This window comes from Osmerus mordax, chromosome 28 (assembly GCF_038355195.1).
Source record: "Osmerus mordax isolate fOsmMor3 chromosome 28, fOsmMor3.pri, whole genome shotgun sequence".
Taxonomy (NCBI): domain Eukaryota; kingdom Metazoa; phylum Chordata; class Actinopteri; order Osmeriformes; family Osmeridae; genus Osmerus; species Osmerus mordax.
The window spans coordinates 5,520,085-5,544,503 of NC_090077.1; the positions used below are offsets into that span (position 1 = coordinate 5,520,085).

General features: G+C 44.9%; 3 protein-coding genes across 3 annotated transcripts; 2 read left to right on the top strand and 1 right to left on the bottom strand.

Moving 5' to 3' along the window:
* ela3l (elastase 3 like) lies at window positions 1–1,661 on the top strand (the record flags this gene model as incomplete). The annotated part of the gene is given in 5 exon segments (XM_067231237.1): window positions 1–76; window positions 379–515; window positions 660–805; window positions 1,247–1,399; window positions 1,598–1,661. Coding segments are annotated over 5 exon segments (530 nt in total), but the record flags the coding sequence as incomplete, so codon positions are not given.
* Window positions 1,662–10,039: 8,378 nt separating this feature from the next.
* On the top strand, window positions 10,040–15,289 carry LOC136938123 (protein FAM219A-like). Its single transcript, XM_067231376.1, has 6 exons — window positions 10,040–10,221; window positions 11,203–11,305; window positions 11,955–12,060; window positions 12,208–12,288; window positions 12,408–12,462; window positions 13,276–15,289. Exons 1-6 carry the CDS (start codon window positions 10,159–10,161, stop codon window positions 13,432–13,434), a joined length of 567 nt encoding a protein of 188 aa, XP_067087477.1. The 5' UTR covers window positions 10,040–10,158; the 3' UTR covers window positions 13,435–15,289.
* Window positions 15,290–15,938: 649 nt separating this feature from the next.
* klf9 (Kruppel like factor 9) lies at window positions 15,939–18,705 on the bottom strand. Its single transcript, XM_067231621.1, has 2 exons — window positions 18,012–18,705; window positions 15,939–16,823 (listed from the first exon to the last, which is right to left on the bottom strand). The coding sequence occupies exons 1-2, from the start codon at window positions 18,463–18,465 to the stop codon at window positions 16,546–16,548; spliced, it is 732 nt and encodes a 243-aa protein (XP_067087722.1). The 5' UTR covers window positions 18,466–18,705; the 3' UTR covers window positions 15,939–16,545.
* Between the last annotated feature and the right edge of the window lie 5,714 nt (window positions 18,706–24,419).

A 24,419-nucleotide genomic window follows, 5' to 3' on the forward strand; every position in this document is an offset into this window, starting at 1 on the left:
AGCCAAGCTCCAATGCCATTGTCCCTGAGAAGATCATCGTCCACGAGAAGTGGAACCCCATCTTTGTGTTTCTGGGGTGAGGCCTTCGGTCCCAAGGCATGCATGGGGAAACAGAACGTGATGCACATGTTCATGCCTCAACTCATGCCTCAACTCATGCCTCATAACATAAATGTAACTCGTAAATCAAGGACACTCCTGAACACAAATCCACTTACATGGACAATGACAACACACTGTTGACAGAACCAAGACCACTGTCGAAAGACATTTGTGAACCCACATCAGCCCTCTAACCTCTCTCTCTCTCTCTCTCTCTCTCTCTCTCTCTCTCTCTGTTCCTCCCCATCACACCCTAAACTCTTTGTGATTGGTCAGAAATGACATCGCCCTGATCAAGCTGTCCGAGCATGTGACCGTGACAGACCAGGTGCAGCTTGGCTGTATCCCTGCCGCAGAAACTGTCCTCAGCAACCAGTACCCCTGCTACATCACAGGCTGGGGCAGGCTCTCTAGTAAGACCCTCTGTGTGTGTGTGTGTGTGTGTCTGTGTGTGTGTGTAAGAGAAGGAAAACTCAATTCATATCAGTAGCAGGATGGTGTAGCTGCAGAGTAACACACTGTCTGACTGTGTTTATCTTTGTGTGTGTGTTTTTCAGCCGGAGGTCCTATTGCTGACAGGCTGCAGCAGGCTCTGATGCCCGTTGTGGACCACGCCACCTGCTCCAAGTTTGACTGGTGGGGCAGCATCCTCAGGACCACCATGGTGTGCGCCGGTGGAGACGGCGTTGTCGGGGGCTGCAACGTGAGTCTGAACGTTGCAAACGATGACGTTTCTGGATTTGTTCCTGGGGAAAAAGCGATTGGTTCTGTTTTTTGTTTTTGTTCCTCGAACCGGTTTAAGGCCTTGATACTGTAGAGTCTACTGTGAAACTAGACCGTGTGTCATCACTGACTCCTCTTCCTCTTGCTCCTCCTCACGCCTCCCTGTCACTCTCTTTTGGTCTCGCTCCTCTCCTTTCTCCCACTCCCCAACCTCCTTCTCCTCCTCCTCTCCCTCCCGCTTCTCTTCTTCTCTCTACTCCCCCTTCCCCCCCCCACACACACACTGCTCCTCCTCTTCCATCCTCCTCCTCCCCTCCTCTCCCTCCCGCTTCTCTTCTTCTCTCTACTCCCCCTTCCCCCCCCCCCACACACTGCTCCTCCTCCTCCTCCTCTCCTCCCCTCCCCTCCCTCCCTCCTCCAGGGTGACTCAGGAGGTCCCCTGAACTGCAGGAACGCTGACGGCGCCTGGGAGGTACACGGCGTGGCCAGCTTCGTGTCTGGCCTGGGCTGCAACTTCGTCAAGAAGCCCACCGTGTTCACCCGAGTGTCCTCCTTCAACGACTGGATCGACCAGGTGACCGACACGTCCGCACACACGTGCGCAAGCACGCACGCACGCACACAGACGTTGGCCCGTTTCACAGTCCTTGGCTTGGCACGTCAGGTGTGCAGAGAGAGAGCAATAAACACAGTTTGTCATACGCGTGTAAACATGTAGGATATGCTGAATGCTGCCACTCCTGCTTATGTGCTGATTGTCCTCTATTTTCAGGCTATGCTGAACAACTGAAGGAGAACAACGTCATGGATTTAATCCAAATAAAAGAGACCCCAGCATAAGTGCACTGTGTTTCATTTATAAATACATCAACTGTGTACGTTTATATATAATGATAGACAGATGTGTTTCCTTCAGTCACATGACTTATTTAATGCTGGGAGGCACACCTTATAGAAGCTTTTTAAAGCTGTTGACTCTGAGAGATGTCAGTGGAGTAATGGTTATTTGAGAGACATGCTGGATCATGTGAACTATCTCAAACCTACCACAAGATGTCCCCAGTAACTCACAGCAACAAAAAAAGTTGAGAGAGTGAGAGAGCGAGAGAGAGAGAGCGAGAGAGTGAGAGAGAGAGAGCGAGAGAGAGAACGTGTTCTCCAGATGCTTGCCTTTAGCAGCTTTGCTCCCCTGTGAAGCTTTGATGTGTGATCACTGCCTCAACACCCAAGACGTTCAAGAGTGGTTCAGCATTCAAATCTGTCCTTTGGGTCTAAAACAAACTGGCTACACATTAGTCTCCATAAGCTTGATCTGTGAGCATATTTTTTTTAATAACACTACGGTTTCAGAATATATCATTTGTAGTAGGCAGGCTAGCATCTCATTTTTCCACAAACTCTTTCTCCATAGACATGGGTTGGTTACATTACACTTACATTTAGTCATTTAGCAGACGCTACTTACAGTAAGTACAGGGACATACCCCCCGAGGCAAGTAGGGTGAAGTGCCTTGCCCAAGGACACAACATCATTTGGCACAGCCGGGAATCGAACTGGCAACCTTCTGATTACGAGCCCAACTCTGGTTATATCGCCCCACTGCTCTTTCGAGTTTAGACTCCCCCTCCTTGTGTTTAACGACCTCCCAAATACACAGCTTTGTCTCCAGCAGCGCTTGTCCAGGGCAAGGCATGTGGCCACCCACACATCCAAGCTCCCTGAAAGGGACTCATTGAGGCAAGTGGTCGGCTTGAATACTAATTACCAAAACCCGCCCGGCCGTCTGGAAGTGTATTGTGTTCGGGAAAGTGCAGTGAACTTTAGGGCTTTGGCCTTAGAAGTGCACCGTGGAGTAAGCAGATGCTTTGAGATAGGGAAAGCCGTTGATGGGATTTTCTTCAGCTGGGCTTCTTAAAATAACTCCGTTCGAATGAGACTCCATGCGCGGGAGAGAGAGGGATGGTGCTGTGCGCGTCCATAGTTTGCTACGCTCAGAGCACTCGTTTCGCGGGAAGTGGTCGTAGACTCTCGTTCCCTTGGTGAGTATTTGAATTGAACAATTGCTAAACTAGTATTGTTGTTATCTTTAGTGGCTTGCGCGAGTGGTTTTCTCCCCTGAGACATACTTGGAGAAGCAGAAGATATAACGGATTTTTAAATGATACTGATTATGCGTTTGGACACCAGGCAGTTCAAAGGGATGTTATCATCGCTGCGGGTATGGAGCAAAAGAGTGCTTGGATAGTTTACACGTCAGAATGATGCCCAGGAGGGAGAAGATTAGACCTATACTAAATATATTAAATCAGGATTCTTTGCCATACAGATCTCTCAAGTGTTGGTTTTTTGTTAGTTGTTTTGTTTTTGTCTATCGTTTTACTCTCGCCATGTGTAGGCATATGACGTCTAGACTGGGGTCGGATGGGCCGTTCCCAATTAGTAACCTAAAACTAATAAACTGGAACTGCACTTTTCTTATCATGCCACCAAATAGGAGGATTAAACCTTTGTTGCTTGTGGATTTTTATTGCAGAAATTAGGATGTATTGTTGCATACGGCTGATGACTGGTGATAGAAAATGTGCATGGAGCCTTTCTTACCATCTGTCTGTTTTCCTGTCTTTCAGTTCTTGTGATTGTGTGTTAGATTCTCAGTCAACAGTCAGAATATTCTGGGTGTCATTGTATGGTCTTAAAAAAAAAAACCTTGCACACACACACACACACACACACACACACACACGCCCTTGCAGACACACAAACACACAATCGTTCATTGTGTCCAGTCCCACAGCCACCTCTGTTCTGTAACAAGCGGCTGTTATGTACAGATCTGTTGCGTAACGAGGCTTCTATCGGTTTATTGACAACAGCTGGATGGCAGGGAGGATAGTCCAGTCCTATGCTCTTTGGACTCACCACTAGAATCAATCCTGACATCCCATCAGCCAGGCTGTCAATCTCCATGGCACCTGGAGCACAGTCTGCAGGGGGCTGCAGAGGACAACCGAACCCTCCCTCGAGGCATGTTTGACTGGACTTATTCTCCTAAAGATAGAATGCACTGTGTTATCTGCTAAATTTACATTTAGTCATTTAGCAGACACTCTTATCCAGAGCGACTTACAGTAAGTACAGGGACAAATGTATGCAAATGTGATTTAGACAAATATGCCAAACAGGAATAACACACATAAAGGCTCTCATTAAAAAAAACACACACCAGAGTTAGTTCCAGAAACGATTTAGTTCATCAAAACCAGTCATAACACTTTAGAGCCACTGAACGCTTGTTACATTGGCCTATTCAGACGTTTCTGTGGTTAGCTTGCCAGCCTTAAGTGTCTTGTTAAAAAATCAAAAGCTCAAAAACAATCACCTCCCAGACATAACACTGAACGTTCTCCATATTGGAGGCCATATTTAAGTGAGTTGCTGCTGCTTTCTCTGTCAGTATCTGGGCTGGTGAAACCTGAGTCCCCCACAGACTCATTTTCACACTCACCAGTAATTGAGTTCCGAAGAAAGCTCTGGATTCGAGGGTCTATGAAAGAATTGCTCCGAAAATAAGTGTGGTCTCCTCTGCGAAGCTGGAATTCCCACATGACTGTGGCTTCGCGGTTCCTCGTGGTGAAAACAGCAACACTTCACATTACCACAATGTAACCGAGTGCATCACTGTCACAACCCTCATCAAAAACCATCCATTTGGATTTGGATTGGCTAAGAGGGCCAGTCGGGGGTGTTGTGTGTGTGTGCATGTGTGTGTGTGTGCATTCAGGGGGGTGAAATGAGTTTTCCAACAGACGCTTGTCTGTGTTATTGCTGTGCTGTCTCAGATTGCTGGGAGATGGATGGCCTCATTGAAACGCTTTAAGGGCGGAGGGACCTTGGAAAGAACGAGATGAGTTAGAGCATGATTGGAAGAGTAGTTACACATACTCTCTCTCCCGTCTCATTCTATCTCTTTCTCTGTCACTCTCTCATCCTCTCTCTCTTCTCATTCTATCTCTTTCTATCACTCTCTCATTCCCTCTCTCTTCTCATTCTATCTCTTTCTCTGTCACTCTCATTCTCTCTCTGTCTTTCTCTGGTACCTCCACAGACCGACATGCACACATAACTTTGTCTCACGCACACAACTTATATATATTAATTCCCCCTCGCACACTATCACACTGGTACTCTCACATTCCACCTCCGATATTAGCGTTGTCGTATACATGTTTACGCCAGTTAATCTACAATGTGTAACACATTGTGCCGGACTGATGAGATTGGTGTGGAGAGCTTTGGGTGAGGCTGGCGATGTCTGCACGACAAGCAGTCAGCCACCTTTCCTTGTGGGTGAGTCACCTGTCAGAGTAGTCAGTAATCTGTCCTCTGTCAACCCCTGTGGTATAGTAGGCTGGAATTAGACAGGTTCCTTCCAGGCCAGATGCTTGCCCCATGTCCCCAGCCTAGGGAGATCCTACTCTGGGTGAAGATTGACCCACTGCCCCCTTATCTTTGTGACACCCAGAACCAAAATAGAGTGCCTGTATGGGTCTAGGATTTTCTGTTTATTTGTATGTGGGTGTGTGTGTGTGTGTGTGTGTGGATGATGGTTGGTGTGTGTCGAAGTGATGGAATGGGGAAAGTGTGGGTGTTTGTGTGCTTGTTCTAACCCAACTTCTCTTCTGTCAGCAGTTGCAACAGAGAAGCAGAACGCCAAGCGGGCCCAGGCACGGAGCTCGCATCGCCCTGACCCTCGCATCTGCACCACGAACCCACTGCCGTGGGCTTTAGCTCGAACAGTCAGAACCCCTGGAGATTGACCATGGAGTCGGAACTGAAGACGGGTCTGTCCGTGTGGGCCATCGTGGCCATCGTGTGTAACTCAGTGGTGGGTGTCCTCATCCTCATCCTGTTTGCCGTCCTCTACAAGGCCTGCAAGGTGCCCTCCTGCCAGGAGAAGGCTGCAGGCCTGACGGACTCCCAGCTTCAACACCGAGGCGAGCAGAAATACCTGCTGACCGCAGCCTGATGGAGAATTTCGCAGAGAGCGTAGCTAGCACTCACTGACTGACTCGCTAATGACTCCCTAACAGAAAATACGTCAAGTCAATGAGCTGTAGCTCCCTGTTTCGCTCCCTCCTCACTCTCCAATACCATGCCTCTTCTCTTTCCGTTCCATTATATCTAGCTGGTTTTGGGGGGCCTTTCCTGTGGGACTCCCTTTCTCTCCGTCTGTCACTGCCGTCGGTGAAGCTCAGAGCAAACGAACAGGACGAAGGCTGGTTGGCTAAGCGCCGCGTAAGACAAACAACGAGCGTAATCCTCTTATCTCCTTGGCGCTCGTCTGGCATGGTCCATCTGTGTGTGTTTACACTTTGCAGACCGGTGACGCCGTGCCCTGCACGAATGAGAAACGGCGAGGGCGAAAGAGGGCGAAAGGTTGCACGGCGCTGAGGAGAGGAAGCGCGACGAAACGAGAGAAGACTCACTTTCAGCTATTCACCGGCCGCTCGACGTTTACAAACTGAGCTAACGATACCAGGAAGTGGAGAGATAGACCACCAGACGGAGGGGGGGGGGAGATGAAAAGATAGGTGGACGCACGTTTCGAGAGACGCGACGACCACAGAACCGGATGTTTTGATGAGACATTGTTTACCAAATGAGAACTCGAGGCCTTTGACTGTGAAGTTTCAGATTTCTCCAGGTCTCCCTCGGGTAATCGAAAAAGCTACATAGAGGACCACTTACAAAATACAAGTGTCACATTCACTAAACATTAGCTAAAGGTCTTAGTCCGCTGTACATGTGGGTTCCTATTTATAGATGATCTTTACAGGAGAGACACTTGATGGTATCATGACCTGTTAGACAAGTTAGACAATGTCGTAGATTATTGTGGTGAGATGTCTGACGACTTCAAATGCCAATCACTGCATTCCTGCAAAACACCATTATATCCATGGATCTCATTTTGAACTCATTTTTTGTATTCACACAACAAAATGGTTTACTTTTGTGTACAATACATGTCATGCATCTTCTTGGCTTACCGGGGCTCACATCCTGTGCCATATAGCTCAACAACCTCAGCATTATGCTTACTTAGCAATTAACAAAATGGCTTTGAAATTATAGAGGGCAAATGAGCATTGCTATAGTTAACGCATGTAGTATCTTGATCATGCCGTGTTGTTAGACCAAGATGCCCTCCCCTCCCCTGCCCTGCCCCATCCCCTCCCCCCCTTTGAACTCACCGTCAGTCCGTCCGTGACTCCTTCACGACAGATTAAAGATTAGAAGGGTTACCAGTCAATCAGATGTATGCACACATCCACGGACATAAACACTTTGTGCACTCGTCTTCCGCTAATAGTCTGATTTTAAAGGTGTGAACGGGTCACGCTAATGAGATTGTGCGGATCCCTGAGTTAGATTATCGACCACTGAGATGAGAGGAGATGGCAAATCTCCCGAATGCCTCTCCATGGCCCTCAAAGTGCCGTAACTCATAGTCCTTTTGAGGGGTTTTCATTTGAGAAGGGTCAATACACATTCCTTGACATGGGCACTTGCTTGTCATGGTCTATCACGTAAATGTGCCACACTTAGCCGTGCAGGCTACTTTTCATCAGCAGTCCCTGGCATGTCAAAACATTCAAAGAAAACATAGAAAATTACAAAACATATAGCATAGCTTATATATGAAATACGAATGAAACAATGACACGGCCACTCCAAATTATGACAGCAAATTTGATTGTCCAGCGACTATTCTTCCACAGATTTGGAGAAAGAATGGAGACATGAGATCCCTTACATTTACATTTAGTCATTTAGCAGACGCTCTTATCCAGAGCGACTTACAGTAAGTACAGGGACATTCCCCCGAGGCAAGTAGGGTGAAGTGCCTTGCCCAAGAACACAACGTCAGTTGGCATGACCGGGATTCGAACTGGCAACCTTCGGATTACTAGCCCGACTTCCTCACCGCTCAGCCAACTGACTCCCTTACTTCTGGGGGGGTAGTTTGCTCTGTGTGTTTGGGGAGACCAAAAAGCAGACACGAGTGCGTGGATTTCCAGTGCTCTGTAGACAGATGGCCGGTGCCTGAGGTAGGTTGTTGCTCTAAGCTAGAATAACTGCACAGCTGCTCCCACCACCAGTTTCACCACAGGCCCCAGCACCACCTACCCGCTCATGGCAAACCAAAGATCCCTCGCACCACTACACTTACGATACACATGGACAGCGAAACACTGTCCGTTTTTTGGAGCACTGATGCTGGTGGGAGAAATTCTCGGATCCGACCATTATTTATGCATGCGTTATGTTAATCCACACCAGTTTTAGAAATCATTATCTTTATATTACTACCTTGCTTGTTGTTTTACAGCCTTGTAAGCATGTCTGTTCTTGCTTTTGTTTTCATGTCCTGGCGTTTGAGGAGGACTGAGGGGCGGGTAAATAAAGAGGACACGGGTCTTGTTTTATTCAGTCCCTCTTCCATTTTAGACAGTTTCAGGGGGATGCCTTTAGGAACATCGGACACACAATGATGGCCTCTTTTTTGTTCGCCAGCTGTTTGGTCTCACCTCCCTACTTCCACTCTTTTCTCCACCTACTAGATGAGCTCATGACTTCCTCCTTGAAATGCCGCCACACCATTGGTGGAGAGACAGACCGGGCTTTCTCAAACATCTGCGACCCGACCACTGACAACAAACAGAATACTTTGAGAACCCTGAAAGCCCGGTCGGTTCGTAGACAGCACATTCACTGCCCCGAGCAAACCCAGACACTGGCAGTCCCTTTGAACACACGGCAGGGTGACCCAGAGGTCTCGCGCAGGACCGTGAACAGGAACGCTCTCATATCCAAAGTGACGAGTCTAGACTTGTCTTTTGCGAAACACTGACCGTGACTCACTTGCTGTGGCCTTCACCTACATCACATGGGTTTAGGTCTCCACGGCCTTCGTCTCCTCGCAACTCTCATCTCGACGGTCAGGTTAGAGCTGCCGCTATCTCGATGGAGGGAAGGCGTGCCAGAGACCTAGGCTGGGCTCTCTGCAGTCTGTCACATGGGCTACGTGGGACCATTAGTCTTCCCCCTTACCCACCCTTTTAAACTCAGCCCGCTGTTATGTAACAACCTTTAACAAACACGGCCAACATCCAGAGCGCTAATAAACCGAGGCCGACTCACTAATCTGCCCCTCCATCTGCACCGCTGGAGGGGTTGCGTAACCCACATCTACCAAGAGTCACTGAGGATGAGGATCAGTGTGTGCGTGTGTGTGTGTGTGTTATGGGACATGGTGGTAGTCAATAACGAATAATGAATGAATCATCAGGCTCTAATCACATCACATCTCCTTGGTTTCACTTGGGTAATAAGGATTCCCAAATCTGCTTTATCAAAGCAATCGCAGTAATATAAAATAATTGGATGGGGGAAATAATAAAGTTGAATCCGTACACAGCATGATTATAGTCCCAAAGAAGCACACAATTTAATTAGAATGCATAATAGCTATAGCAAATTAAGCCACACAATTGTTTCTAAGAACAAATGCATGCGCGTGTGTTTGACTGGAAGGCAAAGATTTGCACAGCATCTGGGTCCAGAACCATACATGCTCTCACTATCACTCGTTCTCAACTCTTAATCCATTTCCATATTAGATTGCCATCCATATTAGATTGCCATCTAATGGCTCATGCCGGCCTATTTTTTTCTGTGGATGCAGTGGCATTTATAAGACTTTTAAACCAGCGCATGGTACATTGCTGCACTCTGCTGGTGTAATTCGACATCTGTAAACGTCTTAAAGGGAACGATGATGCCAGGCTAGAGAGTATGTGTTCAGGCAGAAATCGTTTTTTTGCGCCTAACCGGCCAAATTCGCCTAAATCTCAAACTGATTTAAAATGCAATATTTAAGAAAAGTATGGACCTGGTATATCATTGTCTTAATTTAATCCGCGATGGCTTTACATTCATGTTAACTAGTATTGTAGTCTACACCTAATTGGCTGATCCCATTTAGTTTGACAATATCATGTCATAGTGGGGCGGTTTTGTACCCGGGCTGTGGCGAGGTGACTCCAGGATTAGTACCCGGAAGTGGGTGGTTGAGTCACAGACTGGTCACACATCAGACCGACATACTGCCTGCTGGGATGCTGTGATGAGGCAGAGAACAGGAGATCAGAGACCGTTACAAAACTGAGAAACGGACAATCTTAGCACCGACACAGCTCTAAAACCAACTACAAGAAACGGCCGTTAAATCGCCAGGCAAGGACGAGTATATAAGAAGCGTCGCCAAAATGATGGAAGAAATAGATAGATTTCAAGTGCCAAGCGCTGTCCAGGGGGAGAATGATCCGCTGGTAAGCTGGATGTGATTTCCATTCTTTTGAGATCATTCTAATAATCGAGCTTAATTTGTAGACATTTTATTTTAGCCTACATTACGATATGGAATCGTCATATATTTATGAAGGCCCATATAGCCTACACACGGGCCTGATATAATGTTTGCTTTTATAACGTCGCATTCATATGCGCAAATAAGAACCATAGACATATAGTCTAAAAAAGTACACAGCATGGTTATGCTCAGATAATTTAGAGACGACCTTGGTCGATATTCGTTTTCCCGGAGAAGGAGATGCTGCGGCTGACCTGCATGCGTAGCGAGCATCAGTCTGGCGAAAACAACCATTTCAGAGCCACATCCCCACAGACACTTATTACGCGCATCAAATTGCTCAATTTCACAAATTATCAAAGGCGTGTCAGACCCGAGGTTTGTAAAACCCAACATTTAGGCTTTTTAGTGGTGTCATTCACATGTGATTTTTTCCTCTTCCGCTGAGTTACATAATTGAGCCCTTATATCAAAACAAGTAGCCCATAGGCTACTGCTACAAACAGCGAGGCCTATAGCTCCCGTTGGATTACTTCATCCTGCGGAGGCTGCGTGAAGCGGCACCTGCTCTCCATGGTAGGCATGCGACGCGATAATGTAGCAGTCTGTCCCTGGAGCGTAGGCTACATGCTACGCCCCGGCCCAGGGGGGATCCGTATTGTGCTTCAGACTGATTCCAATCAAGGCTACATGATTCTGTTTTATAGCTGCTGTTGAAACTGGGAAAAAAAACAGAAGCTTTTCAAGACCTATCATAATGCTAAATTTGCAGCAAACAGGAATGGCACATCATTGATTATTGATGGATCAATGTTATCTCTCTCTCTCTCTCTCTCTCTCTCTCTCTCTCTCTCTCTCTCTCTCTCTCTCTCTCTCTCTCTCTCTCTCTCTCTCTGTCTCTCTCTCTCTCTCTTTCTTTTTCTCTGCATCTGTCCTCCAGGACCCAGCATCCTCCACAGCATCATCCGAGGCAGACTCAGATACCAGGGAGGGGGAGCCAGTCACCATCAACTACAAGCCCTCTCCCCTCCAGATGAAGATAGGTGAGCAGTAGTGGTACACCCACCACACCTTGTCCATGGTGTGGTGAAAGCACCATGGACAAGGTGGGACACTCAGAAGAAGCCGTGTTTAGAAGAGATAGAAGCAGCTTACACAAATGCAGGTTCTTGACTTTGAGACAGCCGTTCTCAATACTGGTCCTCAGGACCCCCTGCCCTGAACATTCTAGAAGTTTCCCTGCTCCAACACACACCTGATTCAAATGAATGTGTTGTCATCAGGCTTCTGCTGAGCTTGATAATGACCTGTTCATTTGAGCCAAGTGTGTTGGAAGAGGGAAACATCTAGAACATGCAGGGCTGGGGGTGCCAAGGACCAGGACTGAGAAAGAGAGCTTAAAGGAACATATGTATCATGTTATGTCTTGACAACTTGCCCATATCTTTGACGAAAAGTCATTTTATTGAAAGGGTGCTTAACAATTAGGAACTGAAATGGTTTTAGTCTGCTAAAAGTGCTTTACACATGCAGTCCTTATACGATATTAAAGCACTATAGAAAAAGTTGTCAACTTTCACCAATGGACCCATGTGGTCAGTTGAAAGGAAGTAACAGTGCTACAAACTACAAAGTGTGTCCACCATGATCCACGTGATGTCACATCCTGTCTCGTGCCTCCGCGGCGTGCAGAGAAGCAGCGGGAGCTGGCCAGGAAGGGCTCCGTGAAGAACGCCAACGTCGTAGGAAGCCCAGTCAACCAACAACCCAAGAAGAACAACGTGATGGCCAGGACGCGGTGAGTCAGAGACCTTTCTCTTTTGCTGTCGTCGGTTCTCTACTCATCATGCAAATGTCTCTTTCTTCTTAGTCATCTGTCTCGCTCTCCTCCCCCAACCCCCTGGCCCTCTTGTGCTGTCTGTCTCTGCCTCTGTCTTTCCCTTAGGCTGGTAGTACCAAATAAGGGATACTCTTCCTTGGACCAGAGCCCAGATGAGAAGCCCCTTGTGGCCCTAGACACAGACAGGTAAGGGGCCCGCACCGCCACATCACCGTCAGGGCTGCGTAACTACTTTTATAGACACGCGGGACATGTGAAACGACGCGCACACACACACACTCAAGAACCTTGTGTTTGTGTTGCAGTGACGATGACTTTGACATGTCAAGATACTCCTCGTCAGGATACTCGTCAGCCGAGGTGAGATGTGTGAGGGAGCAGGTACCACGCCAAGCAGCCACAGGAGCCATGTCACGCCCGTCTCTCCCTCCCTCCCTCCCTCCCTCCCTCCCTCCCTCCCTCTCTCTCTCTCTCTCTCTCTCTCTCTCTCTCCCTCTCTAATTATCTTGATCACTCTCACTATTTCTCTCTCTCGAATTTACATTTAGTCATTTTTACATTTAGTCATTTAGCAGATATCCATATTATCTTGTTCACGCTCTTATCCAGATTATCTTGTTCATTCTCCCTATTTCTCTCTCTCTCGAATTATCTTGTTCACTCGCTCTATTTCTCTCTCTCTCTCTAATTATCTGGTTCACTCTCACTATTTCTCTCTCTCTCTCTCTAATTATCTTGTTCACTTTCACTATTTCTCTCTCTCTCTCTAATTATCTTGTTCACTCTCACTATTCTCTCTCTCTCTCTCTCTCTCTCTCTCTCTCTCTCTCTCTCTCTCTCTCTCTCTCTCTCTCTCTCTAATTATCTTGCTCACTCTTACTATTTCTCTCTCTCTCTCTATCTCTAATTATCTTGTTCACTCTTACTATTTCTCTCTCTCTCTTTTCCAGTCCCTTCCATGTTCGCTCAGTCCCCCACTTCAGTAACCCACTCTCTAATTACCGGTTGTAAATGATTCAGTGTCCTGTTTCAGCCGTGCCACACGTTTGTCTCGCATGTTATGTCCAATACTGTAACTTAGCCGTTCATCTATGTATATGTCGCCCGACGGATCAGTCAGTCTTGCCTGTCGGTTGTTTCCTGGGTCCTAACGCCTGTCTGTCCCCCTTTCAGCAAATCAACCAAGACCTGAACATCCAGCTGCTAAAGGACGGCTACCGCCTGGACGAGATCCCCGATGACGAAGACCTGGACCTGATCCCGCCCAAGTCCGTGAACCCCACCTGCATGTGCTGCCAGGCCACCTCCTCCACTGCCTGTCAGATCCAGTAGCCCCGCCCCCTCCCCCCCCCCTCCCTCCCCCCGACACACATCCCCGCCCGCCTGCAGTGAGTTTACTACACCTGCGGAGCGGCGACAGAGAGCAACAGTAGAATATATGATAAGTACATATACGATGACCAATAATCAACTTACCTAACCGAAAGTTATGTTTGAACCTGAAAATGCAGAAAAAGGGAAAAAAGAACAACAAAATGACACAAAAATTATATTACAAAAAAAACCTATTATGACTATTAACAATAATGACTTCCTCCTATGGTAGGATATGCACTTCTGTTTGTGTTTGAGTTTTAGACGGAGGCTTACACTTGGCCTCTTTGGCTCCTTCTCCCGGCCAATATTGTGTAACACAAGTGAACAAAAGGTTAGTTTCCGTCGTTTAAAGGTGATTCTCATGTCCCGAATCGTTAAGAAACATCATCCGAACTGCTGCTGATTCGACTGCTTTGCTTACCTGACTTCAAGGTCCGAGTCTCTGCTTTCGTTTCGTTCTCTGGACCTTATTTTCTTGGTCATAGACTTTTTCAATTGAGGGATCGGTATGATTGTATGTGCTGGGATGTGCTTTTGAAAAGGGAACACTAGGTGCCCTTATATAGTCTTGGGACAGTCCTCTGGTACTGAGAACAGGGTTGTGTAGCACAGGCCAGAACATTGCACTCACCCACTCACTTTCCCTTGACTTTGTACAGGTTTATGGTAGCTGACCGTTTGAGTTTTTAGGAATGAATGTATTGTGAAGAGGCAGAACGCATGAAAAGCACCCAGTTAGGGAACTTGAACTTTGGAACTGGCAGTTTAGCCTTCACTCCGCTACACACGATCTACTTCTAACTTGACCGTTCATTGGAAGGAATTTGTCGTTATTTCGAATGTGTCGGATGATTTGAGGTGGTTCAGCTTTCACCGCAAAACTGGTTGAACACCTGTTCCCCATGTTAGAAGGGATGACGTCGTTGAATTGACCAATGGGATGAGCTCTGAGCCTAAATATCATTGCACTGATTTTGTTGTCTTTTGTTTCTTTCCACCCATGCCGGCCCACACAGTTCCAATCCTATAGAGGCCCAATGACTGGGCGAATGGGCTTGAGGTTATTGTGCAGAGATTAAGCAGACTTTAGATAGCTTTGCGGCCTGTCGTGGCTTCATGGCTTTGCTATGCCGTCACATGTCAAAGTCCTGTGTTCCTATTCCACAGCCTTTTCCCTAAAACTGCCTCGTCGTGCACCACGTCACAGAAAGAGCTTTTGATTGGTGTCAAATCGTGTGCATACACCAGTCCTCGGCATCCTTGTAGGGAAGTGTCGAAGTGCAGTTTAGGGAAGAGAGAACAAGGACCCAGGAAGTACACGCGATGCCAACTGAGGGCGTTGGTCGCCATCTCTCTTTCTTGTGATTGGTTGAAAGTGATGTATCATGAACATGGAGCAGCTATCCCACACACTTTCACTTCTTCTTCTTTGGTTGATTTGCTATTAGAGTATGCCTTAATTATCGAATATCGAAAAGTGTATTTTATGTCCTGCTCTTGAATTAATTGATTTTAAGCGGATTTGCAGTCTGTGAAGGAATGTTTTGATTTGATATTATTTGTAATTTATTTTTACATTTAGACACAAGCGTTTCTTTTTTTGTGTTCAGTTTTTTTTTTTTTTTTTACAATTTGTTGTCATGTAGACACTTCCATTCCAGTATTTAACAATGTATTTGTTCTGTGTGGTGTATAATATCAATAAACACAAAAACAATGGAATGCTGTTTTGGTGACTGGTTCTTGCAATCAAAGAACATTTAGTATTATTCTATCAGGGATAAAGATCCCTGATAGACCCACAGAACCACTGTAGGATTCAATTTAAAATAAACCGTGGGTCTTACACTGATATCAATGTATGTATGTATGTATGTATGTAAATAATTAATAAAAGGCATACGAAGATAATTCTTTATTAATAAAACCTTCTGGCCAGTGAATTACACTGCTATGCACACACACTTGTCTCAGTCCCACAGTATCATGTAATTCTGAGCCTTTCATATGGACAATTAGAAAACTAGTCAAATGACCATGAAGGCACAAACTGTGTCGAATATAGCACAGTGTTGGTAAATAGAAACCTATTCACCATCTCACATTTACAATTATATGCTGCAATGTGCAAATCTGTACAAGAGCCACAAAGGTAACTGTACGCATTCATTCACAACAACTATTATTTGTTCACAAATGGGATGGCATTCAATCTCAACCTGATCTACCCCTACAGTGATCTCTTTAGGAGATCGCTGAAAAAGATGTGACTGGGGAGGTGAATCTTTCAAACTGATATTTTCTTAGAACAACTAGATTAAATTAGGCACACATATCTACATGGATATGGAACAAAGTATAAATTGTAAAAACAGACATCAAAGGCTTGTGATTGTGATATCCAGACATGCTATAATTATTGACTGTTATCACATCCCTCCACCAGAGGGCCCTTTATGACAATACTTCAGTTATTTGCTGATCTGCAAAAACATGTACAGAAGACTCAAGCTGCGCACAAACATCCAGTAATATATTTTTGTAATCATATTCATGAGAACATTGCTGTGAAATCACACATATAATTCACATATTTGTAACAGATTGGTGATGGCAAAGTCCACTGCTCTTTTGCAATCTGGTCTGTGCTGGAGAGTGTTGTCAGTATAGATCTGATATCAAATATTTAACATGGCATTGTGGCCCAGTATAACAGAACCTATTTACCACATTGTATTTCGTAAAGAGTTTAGAGAAACAAATGACCGCTAGTCTGCCAGGGAAAGACACAAACCAAAGCCGGTACATATGTTCTCTTGACAGTCCAAGTCTAGCCTATATATCTACTAACACTACAGTATTTACATTACAATACAACATTCATCATGTCTTTCTGTCAGGAAGGGCTTTGTACAAGCGCAGTGTGTGTGTCTTACATTGAACCACAGCCTACGTAAAGTCAAAGACATCCACAGGATGATTGTGCTCCGGTGTGTGTGTGTGTGTACAGTAAGCGTGTGTGTGTGTGTAACGTTACGTAACCCCGCCGTGTGTACGGGGTGTGCCTCAGACCCCGGCGACGGCCAGGTCACCAGAATCCGAGGAGGACGCAGAGAGGGAGGAACGGCGCCTATTGGCGGTCGAGTTCTCCAGCATGCTGGGGTCGAAGCCGGCGTGGCGGCGGGCGTGTTTGGTCAGGTGGTCGCTCCTCATGAAGCACTTGTCGCACAGCGGGCAGGTGAAGCGCTTCTCGCCGGTGTGCGTGCGGTAGTGGCGGGTGAGCTCGTCCGAGCGGGAGAACTTCTTACAGCAGTCGGGCCAGGTGCACTGGAAGGGTCGCTCGCCTGTCAACACACGGTTTTTAAGGAAGTAAAAAAGGTCAGGGTAAGACTGTGAGGTCATCGGAGACATTCAGTAATGATTCCGTTATTTGTGTAGTTTGGTACCATTTTACAATCATTCCCAGAAGTGCAAATGAATAATCTCAAAAGATTTTGATCTTGACATTTTGAGCACTTCTCCAGAGGTTGAGGTGACCTCACTTCAAAAATGCTCCAACCATAAAACAAGTACACACTGTTCTGTTATCCTCCCAGTCAATACCCAAATTACACACCTAAGCAATCATCACGTGTCTGTTGCTCTCCATGAAGGAGGAGAAGGAAGGCGAAGCTACAAATTTGCATAGTGTGGCAACACCCACAAAACGATCAATTGGTTGCAAGGATAGACAAACTACTGCGTTTCGATTTTTTCCTTTTTTTGTGAGTAAACATGTCATTTGTGTGCACATAGGGTATTTCCTGTGAAACAAATCCCCTATTTATCTGGGAGTTTTAACTTTGTTTATTTAATTTTTTGCAATTGTTTTTAACAAATGACAGTTCAATCAATTCAGAACAAGGAGTTTTAGTATCACTAACAGCGCAGGTGTGAATTTTCGTCATCAAACAAAAAAGACAAATGGACGTTGTGCAATTTCTTGTTGTGATATGAGTGAACAACATGCAGTGGCTTGTGCACCACCCACCCACCCACGTGCCCTACTCGAAACCACATGTTCCCTGTTTACAACTCCAATGAGTGAGGGAGCGTGAAGTGTGTTACATGACGTATGAGGAAATTGCGCCTCACTGGGGTTATCTCCGGACGCCGTGGGCGGCAATGTCGCAGTGACCCGTATGATATAGCCTATTCAAAACACCTCCATTTTTGAGTATTCAACAGATTTGGAAGACCTTTGGTCTTTGTTGTACCTATCCTCAATAGTTTACATAAATGATTCTGTCTTCTAATAGCCATCAATACATTAACAACCTGTGGCCCTTAAGGATATGGCACCGCCCCATGCGCTCATTCTTTACCCGCGGTCACACCCCTGCCGTGCTTGTAATTAAAAGAAACGAAGCTATATGTTTTGTGTCCACGTAAACACATCTCACACCTACCCTTGACCCCTTTGTTGTGAAATGTTATGATTGCACATTTCACATAACACGTTGAACAAACACTAATATAACGCATATGCTTACCAGTGTGTACCCTCAAGTGGGCTTTGAGGTGAGATGACTTGCCATACATTTTCCCGCAGCCGGAAAAAGGACAGCAATGCCTCTTATCGGTAGACACCGGCATAATCACCGTCTTCTTGTTCCAAGACTGATTTGCTTCCTTTCGCACCCGACCATTACCCCGACGGTCTCCGGTTAACCGGCGACCACGGTGTCCCATATCCTGGTTTTGGGTAACACTCTCTGCCAAGCACCTTGTAGTGCCCATGCCAGATGATACGTTAAGTGAGCTTTGGTTGCATTTATTTAGGTCCAACAAAATCATCGCCACCATCAATAAAGTCCTGTTCTCCTGGTTTTCTTTGGTCAAGTCATCAGTTTCCCCAATATCTGGACAACCGTGCCCTGTAGACTGTGGATTTGAAATTGAGACTAAACATTTAGCGTCGACATCAGTTTCCGACATCATCATCATCGATAAACCCGCTCAAACAATTCCGACTTGAGATAGAAAAAAACCCGTGCGCAGCAGCTTCCCTGAATCACTTCGCCACAGGAAGGTCAGGAAACGTGGTGAGACATCCACACGTGTCAACTTAAATGTTTGTCTGTTTTTCACTTAAATACATCCGTCTGTTAACTTGGAACAAACAAAATAGACAAAAGCATGTCCTCGCGTGTAAATATCACAGAACGAAGCAAGATAAGTTCGCTGTTGAGATAACCAGATTGTCTGTGCGCTCACATGCGACAACTTGTTCTATTTTACTGCAAGAGCAATGAGTCCTCCCAACTCCAAGGAACAATTTCGAGGAATCCCAGAGAGTCGGAATAAAGCGTCCTGGCTATTGGCTACTACTAACCCTGACGTATTTACTTGGAAGAGCCCGTTCATTGATTGATTGAGGGAGCGGTTGACCAATAGTAGGGAGAGCAAACATTAGGCGACGTCTTTTTCAAGAGCAGGAAATCCATAACGGTTAACGTAGCAGCACATAGATTCCAATAACTGCACTAGGGTCAAATCCAGCAATTGTTTTAATGTAGGTTACCTTCTACATGTAATGGCAGTGATTGAATCTAGTGCACACCTTCGTTTCCTGAATGGAAGTAGAGTGGTCGTTCTCTGGTTTCCCGTTTACCAACATGTTTACCCATATGTATGCAACTATCCTCGTAACCCCCGAGTAGCAGTTCGCTATTTTGAAAATGTCACACATGTCCGGGCTTTCAGGCGAAGGGAGTAGCCATTTCGCGGTTTTACCCTTTCCATAGCCTAAGAATGTTTCATGATCCTTCTAAAAGTAGTCTACATTGCACTTAAAGTAAGAAGTGAAATCGCTTAAATTAGTCTTTCCCTTTGAAACGCATTGCTACAAACGTTTGCCGGAAAGACTGTCAACAATTTATGAATCATATGGCCTCGCATAATAGCCTATGGCTGGAGCATATCAGATATCATGCATTCATTATCAGATAGAACTTCATTGGAACAGAAATGCATCAGAGGATGTGTCTAGCCTATAATATCAAGAAAGCACCCGGGCAGGACAGTCTAGCCAATAGGACTGTGCGTAACAAGAGCTTTCTCTTCGATGTAAACTCCTCGTTCCCTGAATGCAATGGGGGGTTCATCCAAGGACACAGTTCTGGGAAAATATTGCTGAGCTTCGGTGTGCACCCGCCTCCTTTTGGATCTGTGCTTCCCTTTCCCTACACAAGTCCCATGCAAAACAAAGGAGACTTTGGTAATGATTTAGGAGCACATACGGATGTAATAACTCTGCGGAAAACGCAATGCGCCACTGTTGATTTCAATGAAATATACTGTTACAAAGAGGCTGGAAAATGAAAGGGAGTATATAACGACAACGATGGGACCAGAAGTGCAAAACTAAAACGATATCTATCTTCTAGAAAATGCTACTACCCTTCTCACGAGTAGAATGAGTGCACGTTGTTATTGACAAGTTATTTCAACGAACTCTTTACCCTGGTGGGTGGTGGGTGTGTTTGAGAGAGAGAGAGAGAGAGAGAGAGGGAGAGAGAGAGAGAGGGAGAGAGAGAGAGAGAGAGAGAGAGAGGAGAGAGAGAGAGAGAGAGAGAGAGAGAGAGAGAGAGAGAGAGAGAGAGAGAGAGAGCACGCCCACGTGTATAGAACAGAATGTTCTTTCCTCTGAACTGAAGCTGAACTCGCGCGTCGCTGTCATGCACCGGTTAAAAGTAGGAAACCCAGTCTGGTTAAGACTAAGCTATTTTGAACCAAAGCGAACGCCCATGAATATCCTACTTTCAAGTAGGTCTACCTACTGTTCTATATGGGTCAGTAAACATGGCCTTTTATAGCAAGATGTCATCTACGCATTCTAGATTTGAGCACAGGAAACTGACGCACGAAACCTGTCCCGCGCACATTGAATTGAAAGGGGCAGTCTGCCAGCTGTAAATGTGAACCGCAGGAGATGTTATTTTGCAGTGTCAGAGACAAAGGGCGTATCTTTGATGTTCACAAATTCATAACAAAAACGCTGAAGGAGTTCAAACGTCAGTAGGCCTATATCATCATATATCGTCATCAGCACGATTATGTACATTAATATTAATGGGAACTGGCTGAATAGTACCGACATGAAGCTACTCCAAGGCCCTATAGAAATATGATTAAATAAAAAATCTGTATCTTTTGTAGTTGGCTTATACACAATTACCCAATATATACCCACATTTGTGGCTGAAAAAAAGCAAGACAGAAAACAAAAGAAAAAGGCAAATGTACTTATTAATTTCTTTATTTATTAATGCATGCCGGACAGAATCCTTTTCACATTGAAGAATACAGATGTGTATTTGCATCCAAATACTCACTACTGTGAATCAATGTATAATCTCTCTCTCTCAGAGTTTTACAGAGTTCATATCTGTACAATCCCAGTGGAAGAACCGCATGCATGAAATTACACTAAAGTGAGCCTGCAGGAATGTAAGTACCCTCGATTTCAAACTACAATATCAGTATTATTGCAGAAAAAAAACATGTGCTCGGACTCCTCTTTAGCGTACAAGTACTCACTGACATATTTGAGGAAAATAAAAACTTCATTGGCATTATAACCGTAGTCTATGATTCACAAAACTGTATGCTACAGTATAGGAAAATATTTAAAAAATACTGTACATTGGGTTTTAGTTGGATCGCATTGGCACACATCTCAGTATCAGACTACTGTCATCTCTGCTTCAGGGTCCTCTCTCTTTCACACACACACAACACACACACACACACACACACACACACAGACAGACCTCCCTTTGATTAGATATAGTCATATCTTGTACAACAGCCACGGCAACATATACAAAACATGTACAAAGCATTTACACATGAGTTAAGAAGTGCTATGGACATGGGTATGATTTCATGTCCTCCTTTAGGAAACATGAAACAGGTGAGAAGACCGCTGAACTCACTGGCATAGACCAGACTAAACAACCCAAACCAACACACTCCTATGGACCAAAAACAAAACAAACTGTATTCCTAGCTGTTACTCTGTCCACTAGGCACTTGTGTATATCTGAAGGGAATGGATGGGGTGCAACATGATATCCACCTGATTGTTCTGTTATCAAACCTATCCAGTCCATTCAGGTACATAAGTGTGGATGTAGCGATGGTATAAAAGGCTGTTTTGTCCTTCAGTGGGAAAGCAGATTAAGCCAAATCAGGATCAAATCCACCCACATAATTACTGGCCTACAGTGTACCTGCTCACACTGCTCATGACTGCAATGGTCATCTTGAACTTTGAACCCTGTGCAAACAACAGGGGTTGAGTTTGGCAGAACACCATTAGAGTGAGAGGTCATGATATCACATTTCCTTTTCTGCAATGAGAACACAGGACATTTGAGATTTAAGTTCCCGTAAGAGTTTGGGTTGAATGTATGAAGCACAGTGATTTAGTGGAAGCCTTCTACTGAAGAGATATATTTTAAAATATATATATTTTAAAATATATATATTTCTTTCTAATAAAATGTCTCTCTTTTATTTTTGGTGTGCAAATTCATACTTTACAGCTCTCTCGGCCAGTACAACCTCACCAGTGAAGAAAGGCGCTGATAACACAGTACTGGACATGTATAAGGCAAATCAAACATTTAGAACAAGAGCAAAGATACAGAGAGAGCAGCCGGTCAGAAGAACAACGTTACCCAGAATGCCGGACTCACGTCCTAGTTCTCCTAGTGTCTTGCGCAATGTGTTTTTAAAGCATGAAATCAATGTGTTTTCTCCAGTATTACAAGCTGTAACATGCCGGAGATAAACACTGTCTCGAGGAATAGATTTACAATAAATGAACCACTGGAGGACTACAGATTAAGAGGAAGTGATCTTGGTAATGTGTTGCAATATATAAAGGAATTTAAAATAAGCACATTTCATGTTGAGTATCTGTCAATGTTGCCACTCCTTGCCAACAAGATGCCTTACATTTGGTAATGCTTGCAGCTGTATTGCCATGTCAACTAAATTACTTCAGTACTTAGATAACTCTTAATCCATTTGGTGAAAAACATATAGGAATTTATGAAATACTTCAAATATGATTCAGATTTACAATATAGTCATATATAATATATTTAGTAAATAATATAATACATCAGCATTTAGTGCTTATAGGTGTCACCTTTTATTCATTTTAAAATCTTGTAATAATTCAAAATACTTTAAATTAGACAAAATATCACTGAGAAGATTAAAAAATTTAGTATTTCAAACAGGCAATCACTTCTTAATAGTAAGCAAGAAGCTATGACAATAAATCTAATAATCAATCAAAAATGAATACAATATAATCAATGAAGTAGAGCAAATATAAAAACACAAACATGAAAAATGACTGATTGGAGAATATGTCATGTAAATGCCACTCGTCTCTTTTCTACTGTTGAAAAAGTTTCTTGGCGAGGTATTCTTTTCCTGTCTGACTTTTTCAATATCAAGAAATAAGAGATTTCAAAACGTACTGATTCTCTGCCATCTTCTGATCTCAACCTGAAATCTACCTTTCCTTCTTAAAAATGCATTGCTGAGAGAGCTGACTGAATGAATGCAGAACACATCCACGCATGGGTTAGTTGGGTGTTCATTCATCTGGGAGGCTGCCTCTCTCCTTTTGAAACTGAATATCTCGCCGTTCCTTTTTGGTCTTCAAAATGGACACGACTCGCAAATTGAAATGGTCGACGGTCCCTGAAACCGTGGTCAGCTGGAGGAGTTTTGAACTTTTGTGTGGGAACTTGTTTTGGAAAGAAAAAACGAAATGACAGAAGGAGTGAATGACAGAAAAGTATAAGGACGGATCCAGGTGATAGTCGCGGCCTAGTGTCAGACCTTTAACACAGAAAACATCGCCTGCAGACATTGCGGAAGAACGGCACCAGTACCAGCAATGCTCCATGATTGTTTGGTTTCAAAATAATAGTTCCACTTTTTACGCGTTCAATTTTAATGTGCGCTTCCAGGAAGACTCCTTAAATAGGCTCACAGCTCTCTCTTGTGTTCAGAACTGAGATTCAATATGGGGAACTGCAACCTCGGTATAATATGAATAAATTGCCACTGCAGTCTACATGGCATCACACAGGGCCTTTCATGCTGCCTGTCAGTATGCCCTAGTGTGTGCATGTGTGTGTCACAGGATCTGAGGTGAAAACTGCCGTGGTATACAGTATGCAGAGAATCTCCCATCTTAAAATAGATTTTTGCTTTTGCTGCCCTGTTGTAGGACTATGTAACACCCATGATAAATGGTTCAAAGGAGAGGAAACAGAAAATAGTTACAAACCAGTTTCTTTAAGGACTTCCAGCTACTCTGAGTGTGGTTCCATTCTCTCACTAGACATCTCATTCATCATGTGTGTGCAGCTGGAGTCCCTACTGCTTGACACTAGCCCAATATTGCTACAGGTGTTGGGAGAAACACAAGCAGCCATCAGTAGCATCCTCTGGATTGGGGAGTTTACTGGGCGAGGAGGTAGAAAGGGCAGCCAAGCAAGGAATGGGACAGACATCCAGCCCCGAGGCCACGTCAATCTGTTTACCGATCTCAATTCGAGACTAGACTACTGTATCAGACAGTTAAGAGAACAATTACCATACTATAGGTGGAATAATGATTGATGTTGTGATGTATAACACGGTGACAGCATGTCGACTGGACAAAATGGCGGAAGACAGCACAACAAAAACTTTCATCACCAAACACCTAGTTAGTGTAAGCTACGGGAGGAGGTGAAACTACCCTAGAGTCATACTGTACCTCTTTAGACTGCTGGGACCCTGTCCCTAAACTCATACCACCTCTCCCCCTGCCACCCCCCACCCCCCCCCCCCCCCCCCCCCGGCCCCCCGGCCCTGTCATA

Excerpts from the sequence above, each read along its gene's own strand:
- LOC136938123 (XM_067231376.1), top strand. The coding sequence starts at position 10,159 with ATGATGGAAGAAATAGATAGATTTCAAGTGCCAAGCGCTGTCCAGGGG. Across the intron at positions 12,061-12,207 it reads AACGTGATGGCCAGGACGCG|GCTGGTAGTACCAAATAAGG; the intron begins GTGAGTCAGAGA and ends TCTTTCCCTTAG. Across the intron at positions 12,289-12,407 it reads GTGGCCCTAGACACAGACAG|TGACGATGACTTTGACATGT; the intron begins GTAAGGGGCCCG and ends TTTGTGTTGCAG.
- klf9 (XM_067231621.1), bottom strand. The coding sequence starts at position 18,465 with ATGATGATGATGTCGGAAACTGATGTCGACGCTAAATGTTTAGTCTCA. Across the intron at positions 16,824-18,011 it reads CCACTTGAGGGTACACACTG|GCGAGCGACCCTTCCAGTGC; the intron begins GTAAGCATATGC and ends GTGTGTTGACAG.